Raw genomic sequence first — 9,159 nt, forward strand, 5'->3', positions numbered from 1 at the left:
GCGCCTGATACTACGATCGGTATTTCTGTTTTCGAATTGAATGAATTTAAGGGAAAAACGAATGGCCGGAAGCAGAATGGACAACTTAACCGTTCCATTCATTCTGTGATCGATCTTTCCGATCGATTGGTTCCTGCAATTTATTTTCTCAGCCGCTCCTGGAAACAGTTGGGTGACAGTTTGATCCCAGTTAAATTCGGCTTCCGCTCGGTGTGTGTTTGAGCACATGACAGCGCGCTGCACATTGTGGTTGCATCTCCCCGCGATTCTACACCGCCCCCAACAGACAGGACCTCTCACCTACACTCCAACGGCAGTTTATGGGAGGGGGTGAAAATGCTTATTATCACTGAGACTCACCGAGAGCACCGTAATACACGGCAGCGTCTGTCAATTGCAACACGGAAATGGTTAAACTGCTGAAGGTGTCGGAGTGCTGGAGCTCAGCAGAGAAACGGATTTCGAAACCTTCTCCTTTCTGTTCCCGCGCATTCCAAGACTGGTGACGGATTTCCGTCACGTTTCCGGACAGGATTCTGGCCATCAGTATGTTTTTCCCTCCTGCATTTCCCGGTTTTCGATGAATCCTTTCCCTGTTTCGCTAAACTGGGATAACTCTGATACAATCTGGTGCACCAGCTCAGGGAGAACAAGTGACCGATGTCTGGAGAGGCCACTGTCCATCAGTCGGTCAGCCATCAGCCTGGTTACCTCTATAATGGTCTTTCACTCATTTACCTGCATTTATATATATTATATACTTATTATTAATAAAGGTAAATATGTATCAGAATTAAAGCACAATGTGCAACCATCCACCACGTTAAATATCCAATCCCCCCATTATCAGCGCACCTTGGCTGCAGAGTGTGCTGTCTGCAGGATGCACTGCAGCCACTCACCAAAGCTTATTCGGCAGCACCTACCAAACGCACGAACTCCACCACCAAGAAGGACAAGGGCAGCAGGTACATGGGAACAACACCACCAAGAAACAAAGCATCCCGACTTGCTCATAGATCAGCCGTTCCTTCATCGTCGCTGGTTCACAATCCTGGAACTAATTACCTAACAGCACTGTGGGAGCATCTTCACCACACGGACTGCAGCGGTTCAAGAAGGCGGCTCACCACCACCTTCTCAAGGGGCAACTAGGGATGGGCAATAAATGCCGGCCTTTTCAGCCACGCCCATATCCCGAGAATGGATTAAAGTAATGATCAGAAATACAAGGACCAGCTCAGGCTCGCCCCTGATCACAACGTTCCCCTAAAGCGCCGATATGTTGAGCGACACTCTGACAGTTTTTGTACTGGTTCAGCCCAGCTCCGTGTCTCTGTGGGTCTCAGAGCGCAGTAATACACCGCCGAGTCTGTCAGTTGTGCTTCAGACACTCTCAGCGGAACGGTTTTATCCGAATGATCGAACTTGGCTGAAAAACGTTCCCCTGGAATTTTCTCTTGGTTCTTGCTGTATCTGTCTCTCTGTAGCAGGAACTCTATGGATCCACTGGGATACTGGCGGTACCAGAATAGGTAAGGGTTGATGCTGCTTGTAGCTGTAAAATTACAGAACAGCTGAACATCGTCTCCTTCACTTACTGTGGTTGCAGCTGGTGTCTGGAAAACGGAGTCTCCTCGACAATGTCCTGCAAGAACCCAGAGTGATATTAAATTAAACAATTTCACATCGCTGTGTCTGTTCCTGGAATCAGCCCGTCACACTCAACACTTACCTGAGAAGTAAATCAGGGCGGTTAAATAGAAGTATATTCCCCCACAGCTCATTGCTGCAACGGGAAGGTTCTTGGATCGAATGAATAAAACTTCCTTTAATGAACCTTCAGCACCTCCAAACGGGATCCGTTCCTCACCTTCACCTCCTGTGATGTGAAGGTCGAACTCCAAATGGTCTGTGTGTTTAAGACTTGTGTGTCCGACAAACTCAGTCCTTGACTCCGGCGAGGCGGGACGGGGCGGGGCGAGGCGTGACGGGGCGGGGCGGGGCGGATATGTTTGCCATTCGCCTGTATTCTCACCTCAACTCTTCCACTTTCATTCACTGTGGAGTGCACGAAAGAGTCTTCAGTGTTGAGTCAAGGTGGATCCGGGTTGTTTTTTTTCATTTCGGATCATTCAATTGATATCCGTGCGTTACAGCGACCGATCGGTTAAACATTATGTATAATACAGATATGAAACACAGTAAACTTGCAAACTTACCAGTTAAGAGGGTTGCAGCTGCGGCGAATAAATAAAAAGTAACACCCAACATGTTTGCAGAGAGTTGATGGCGAATTTGAACAGAACGGTTTGAACCTGGAATTATTTTAGTCAAGAGTTGGAAAGATGGTGAGTAATATCCGGGCTCCCTGCCGATTGGTTCATCCCTGACCGAGTCGGCAGATGAGAAGCAATCAGCTCTCAGCTCCTTTGTTCTCCGTTTCATGACGTCAGAGGGGGAGCAGAGAACGAGACGGGGATGAAACCCAATGTTCACCATTTAACAGGGTCAATCTGTAAGGTGAGGTAAACGTAGGGAAATATTTACTGTTGTTCTGTTATCAGTGCCGGTGGCTCCCATTAAAAGGGCAGCTCACTGAACATCAGAACTACCCACAGCCGATATAAAGGAGGACATAGACGGCATAGACGGGAGAGAATCGGTTAGTGAAATCATGGTTCCGGATATGCATCCCTGCATATATACAAAGCACGTACTGTGGAGGTTGCCTGGGGTGCTGACTATACCAGTACACATAAGAGTTAGCATGACTTCTTATCAAGGTGCAGGTTAGTGTGACATTACTTTCCTCTTCAATCGTCATTTCAGGAACCGACGGTTAAGCTGCGTCTTGGTGGCTCCATTCAAATAAAAAGTAATATTGGTATTCGCCATCTTAATTATTATCATCATCATCACCCACCATCATCATCATCACCATCATCATCACAACCATCATCATCACCATCATGACCACCAACATTATCATCACCATCAATATCATCATCATCATCGCCATCATCATCATCATCATCTCCATCATCACCATCATTATCACCTTCATCATCATCGCCATCATCACCTTCACCGTTACCACCATCATCATCGTCACCATCATCATCATTATCATCACCATCATCATCACCATCACGATCATCGCCATCATTATCATCACCATCATCATCATTTAACGAAAAATAGCATCGGGGTTACAATAGTCAGCGGTAGAATGGATTTTAACTGGGAAGGAAATACTTACTGAGAAGTGATGTAATGTTCAGGAGCCGTGCAATACCGTTCTGCATCATGCTCCACGAGTTTGTAACTTTGTAGTCGGGAAATCCTGTTTTGGAACAGAAATTCAGTTCCCCGTACAATTGCACTGCTAACCCAACCAATGCCAAAAAGGGAACACTTGCAGCAATGTTTCCAGTGACACAGGGCAGGCAGGGCGAGATTACAAAATTAGTTCGATTCGGCTCATATTTAACAGGCCTTAATCGGTCGCTTTGATGAATGTTTGTTTCCACTCCATGTGGTAGATTTCCTCTGGTCATTATTACCTTTGAAATTATCAAATCATTCTCAAAGAATGAGTTTACTGTTTGGCTAAAACATTTTAAAGGAGATTTTCCGCACTGTTTGCGAAGTCGCTAACACACAGGCCAGAGCAAACATCCCTCTTGTGTGTCTCCAGCAGAAGGCTAATGAACCCACCCCACTCCCACCAAGAACCTCAGTCTGATCAGTGAGAGTGAGTGAAATAAACTGAGCATCTTCATCTACATTCACACTCTGTTTTTGGCACTTTGAGAAAACTTGTCTCCACCATTTTCTGGAGCGAGGAGCGACGAGATCACCGGATCCAAATGTGTCTCGAAACCCTGAGATTCAGCCTCAGTGAAGCTAACAACGGGCGTCATTAAACTGCACTGAAATTAATCACACGGGTCAGGAAAATGGCTATTGACACGGGAGAAAATCCTCACCCGCGTTACAGTCATATCACATCATTCCTTTAGCCTGTTCTTCACTCCGTATAATTAACATTTAAGATACAGTTTCCAAACGTCGCTTTACAAAACAATCAGAAGTGTCACGTTCATTTGGTCCATTTCAAAGGAAATAATAGATCGGCTTGGGGAGACAGAATTTGGTGATGAACCGTAGCCAACAAAAGCGGGAGAAGGAATAAAAACTTCGCTGAAATCTCCAAACACAAAGGCAGGTGGTCTTCAGATATTTACACAAACCGGAGCAACAACTTCGGACCGAGTTTCCAGGGGCGGCGTGAAACGTGGGACCACATTGCCCTCTGGCGGTGATTCTGAGAACTTTACGCTGTCAGGATAATGAGGAGAATAAAGGTGAGTTTATCTGTCGTGTCGTTTCCAGCTGCAGGTTATTGGGAGAACTGTTGGAGAAAATTAAACTGTGTAAATACGGAGAATAGTGATTATAATGGAAAGTGTATGGTAGTTTTTTTATAGATCTCTTTCTTCATCGCTTTCTCTTAGCCTTTCCCATTGTGTTCCTGACTTCCTTCTCTGTCTTTTTTCTTTCCCTTCTTTCCTGGATTGCTATTCTCGTTCCCTCTACACTCCTCTTATTATTACAATGCTTTATATGTATCTCTTTCTCACACACATTCTTTCCATACTGCTTTCTCATTCATTACCTCTACCGGTTTCCAACTCTCTTTATTTCAAGCATTATTTTATTGCTCTTAACTTGCTGTCGTCTGCACTCCGATTATCATTCCAATGCTTTCTTTCTCGTTCTCGCTCTCGTTCTTTCTTTCGTGCTTTCTCTTTGTTTTCCTCTCTCTGTGTTTCCAACTCTTAATTTCTGACTTTATTTAAATCTCTCTCTTCTCTATTTCCTAATGTTCTGTTCTTATTCCCTCCACCCTCCGATTATGAAACACGGGCCCCTCCCAATCCCGTTACTCAAAACACAGCAGACCGGCGCTCCCCCTCAGCGCAGGTTTCTGTACGGACTGTCTGTATGTTTGTTTCACCGTGGTCTCACGGCGCAGAAATAGATCGCGGTATCTGTCACGCTGGCGTCTCTCACAGTCAGGATACTGAGTTTATTGCCACCCCCGATTGAAGCAGAGATCCTCCCGTTTTTATCCGCCCCTCTTGTTGCCATTACCAGATGTTGGAGTGTTTGATTGGGGTGCTGTCTGTACCAGTGCAGTAAGTTAAATGCAAAGGTAGCGGAGCAGTTCATGGATACGATTCCATCTTCACCAACAACCGCCGCCCGAGGGAGCTGTATCACCTCATCTTCACCGTTCACATCCGTGCAGATCAGAGTATAAATCAGGAGGGAAACTCTGTAAATTCGGAACATTATCGGAACAGATGAAAAGGCGGCTGAAAGAATTGTACAGGGAGGTCGAGTTACTCCCAGGACACGGATATTACATCCAGGAAAACTAACAAGGAGCCACACTTTCGCTTGATGTCCAACTCAGAAGGCTTCTTCCTGTCGAACTAACGAAACAAGCTCTGTCTCGGAGTAAGCCTAGTCCGGCCGCTCCCATTCAGTGTATGTCACTGTTTCACTGAAACCAGCTCACACTTTCTATGAGCTCATACCGGGTAGCTCCCACACTTTATTTATCACTGACACCAGCCCACACTCCTCTGAGCTCACAGCGGACCGCCCCAACTCAGTGTTTATCACTGTTTTATCTATCTCCCTCTATTGGTTTCTCTTTATATCACTCACTATTCTCAGTCTCACCTTTATATATTTCCGTCTGTTGGTGTCTTTCTGCATCACTGTACTCCGACTCATCTTTATCAATCTCCCTCTGCTGGTGTCTCTCTCTATCACTGCACTCAGTGTCACCTTTATCGACCTCGCTCTGTTGGTGCCTCTCTCTATCACTGTACTCAGTGTCACCTTTAACTACCTCGCTCCGTTGGTGTCTCTCTGTATCACTCACTGTCTTTAGAGGCACCTTTATCTATTACCCTCTGTTGGTGTCTCCCTGTATCAATCACTATACTCAATCTCACATTTATCTATCTCCCTCTGTGGCTGCTTTTCTGTATAACTGTACTCAGACTCATCTTTATCTATCTCCCTCTGTTGGTTTCTCGCTGTAGCACTTTGTACTCGGTCAGACCATTATCTATCTCCCTCTTTTCATGTATCTCTGTATCACCAAACTCAGTCTCACCTTTATCAATCCCCTCCTGTTGGTGTCTGCCTGTTTCACTGTATACAGTCACAAAGCAAAATACCGCGGATGTTGGAAATCTGATATAACAACAGAAAATGCTGGACTTACTTCTCAAGTTGGGCAGCATCTTTGGAGAAAGAAACAGAGTTGATGACCTTTCGTCAGAACTGGAAGAAGTTAAAGATTTAACAGTTTTTTAAGCAAGTACAGAGCCAGGGAAAGGCAGGGAGGAAGGGAAAGGGAGGAAAGAACAAAAGGGTTGGTCTCTGATAGGGTGGAGGGTAGGAGTAATTAAATGACAAAAAGAATGATGATGCAAGGAAAAGAGGGTGGTAATGGGACAAGCAAAGAAACAAAAGATGGGTCTAGAGGAGCTGTAAATGGCAACAGCAGAACCATTACCAGCACCTGCTGTCGGAAGAAAATGGAGGAGTGGTTGTCATCCGAAGATACTGAAATCAATGATGAATCCAAAAGGTTGTCATGTGTCTAATCCAAAGATGAGGTGCTGTTCCTTAAGCTTCCGTTGAGCTTCATTGGAACGGTCCAGGAGGCCGAGGACAGAGAGGTCAGAGTGGGAGTGCGACGGAGAATTAAAATGGTATGGGTGAGGGAAGCGCTCGCCAACTGAGCGGAGGTGTACAGCAAAGCGATCACCCAAACTGCGTTTGGTTTCCCCAGTTTAAAGGAGACCGCATCGTGAGCAGACAATAAAATATACTAAATTGAAAGAAGTAGCAGAAAACCGCTGTTTGACCTGAAAGGAGTGTTTGGGGCCCTGGACAGTTGGAAGGGAGGAGGTGAAAGGGCAGGTGCTGCATCTCCTCCGCTTGCACAGGAAGGTGCCGTGAGAAGGAAAGTGGGTGCTGGGGGTGATGGAAGAGTGGACTAGGGTGCCGTGGAAGGAACTGTCCCTTTGGAATGCAGAAAGGGGAGGGGAGGGACTATGTGTATTTGATGGTGGCATCGAGTTGGAAGCGGTGGAAATGGCGGAGGATGATCCGTTGAATGTGGGGGCTGATGGGATGGAAGTTGAGGACAAGGGGGGCCTAATCCTATTACTGGGAGGGACGGGAAGGGTGAGGACAGGATTGTGGGAAATAGGACGGACACAGTCAAGGGCCCTGTCAATTCAAAATGGAGGGGAATCTCGGCTGAAACAAAGGAAGACATATCGGAAGAAGTGGCGTGGAAGGTGGCATCGTCAGAACAGATGCGACAGAGACGGAGAAACTGGGAGAAGGGAATGGAGTCCTGACATGAAGCAGGCTGGGAGGAAGTGCAATCAAGGTAGCTGTGGGAGTCGGTGAGCTTATGTTAAATATTGGTTGACAGCCTATCTCCAGAAATGGAAATCGAAAAGTCGAAGAAGGGAAGGGAAGAGTCGGAAATGGACTATGTGAAGTGGAGGGAAGGGTGGAAATTGGAAGCAAAGTTGATGGCATTTTCCAGTTCAGGGCGACAGCAGGAAGCGGCACCCAGACAGTCATCAATATACCGGAAAAAGAGGCGTGGGAGGTGACCTGAGAAGGACTGGAACAAGGAATGTTCCACGTATCCCACAGAAAGGCAGGCATAGCTGGAACCCATACTGGTTGCAATAGCGGTATCTTTTATTTGTGTTTGGGGTGTTTATTTCCGGTAAGGATCCAGGCCAGTCATTTCGTTTTCAAACTAAGTGTTAATATTCAGTAGTGACACGTGTGAACATATATTGAGGCTAGATCAATTGAAAATGTCAAAACTAAGATCGATAGATTTTGTTGCGCAAGGGTATTGAGGGATACGCAACCAAGGCGGGCAGATGGAGTTAAGATACAGATCTGCCATGATCTAATTGAATGGCGGAATAGTCTGCATGACCTACTCTTGTTCTTATGTTCCCATGTACTTGAATCACTTTGAGACATTCAGACGACGTGAACAGGTGACGTATAAATGTTTATTCCTTCTTGATACACGAATAGTAAAATAATTGGCAAACAGTGTAATTGCAAACTGTGCCCACCAGGGGACAGCAAATGATCAAAGAAAAAAGAGCGGTGCAGTTGTCTCCTTGCAGATCGAGAATGCCTCGACCACACTCAAGAGAGCCATGTGTGGATCAGTGTGGTGAAAGAAATGTTACTTCAAGACATGGACTGGACATAGTGCATCGATCAAGAAATGAGACATTAATTGCAATACTGTAATCAATTGCAATATAGAGATCTGACTCGAAGCTTAAAAGGTCCTTCAGCAGTGGTGGTTGGTCTCAGAGCAGAGTCCTATCTATGTAACCCCCTCCAGCCCTACAATCATCCGATATATCTGTGCTCCTCCTACTTTTGCCTCTTGCGCATCCCTGATTTCGATCACCCCACCATTAGTGGCCGTGCCTTCAGCGGTAAATCTTAGAATCATACATCTTACAACCCATCGTGCCTGTGCCCGCTCTTTGAAAGAGCATCACAATTTAGTCCCAAACCCTAGCTTTTTCCCAATATTGCTGCAAATTAGTCCTCTTCAAGTAAATGTCCAATTGTCTTTTGACAGTTCCTATGGAATCTGCTCCCAAGACCCTTTCAGATAGTGCGTTCTGGATCTCAACAATCTTCTGTGTGATAAAATGTCTCCTCGTTTCCCCTCTAGTTCTTCTGCAAATTATTTTAAATCTATGACCTCTGGTTGCCGACCCACTTGCCAGAGAAAGCAATTTCTCCCTATTTTCTCTATCAAAACACCATATCGTTTTGAATACATTTGTTAGGTCTCCCCTTAATCTTCTCTGCTCCAAGAAGAACAATCCCAGGTTCTCCGACATCTCCACATAACTGAAGTCTCTCATTCCTGGTATCATCCTGTTGAACGTCCTCGTTACCCACTCCAAGACTTTGACATCCTTCCTAAAGTGTGGTGCTCAGAATTGTACACAATACTCCAGCTGAGGCCTAACCAGTGATTTGTAAAGATTGAGC

The 9,159-nt window shown here is 45.7% G+C and overlaps 1 gene segment (V, D, J or C); it reads right to left on the minus strand.

Annotated features, from left to right (window-relative positions):
* Positions 1 to 1,256: 1,256 nt before the first annotated feature.
* LOC137308039 (T cell receptor alpha variable 3-like) lies at positions 1,257 to 2,827 on the minus strand. The segment is given in 2 exon segments: positions 1,257 to 1,648; positions 2,809 to 2,827. Coding segments are annotated over 2 exon segments (411 nt in total).
* Between the last annotated feature and the right edge of the window lie 6,332 nt (positions 2,828 to 9,159).

Source organism: Heptranchias perlo, unplaced genomic scaffold (assembly GCF_035084215.1).
Source record: "Heptranchias perlo isolate sHepPer1 unplaced genomic scaffold, sHepPer1.hap1 HAP1_SCAFFOLD_118, whole genome shotgun sequence".
NCBI lineage: Eukaryota > Metazoa > Chordata > Chondrichthyes > Hexanchiformes > Hexanchidae > Heptranchias > Heptranchias perlo.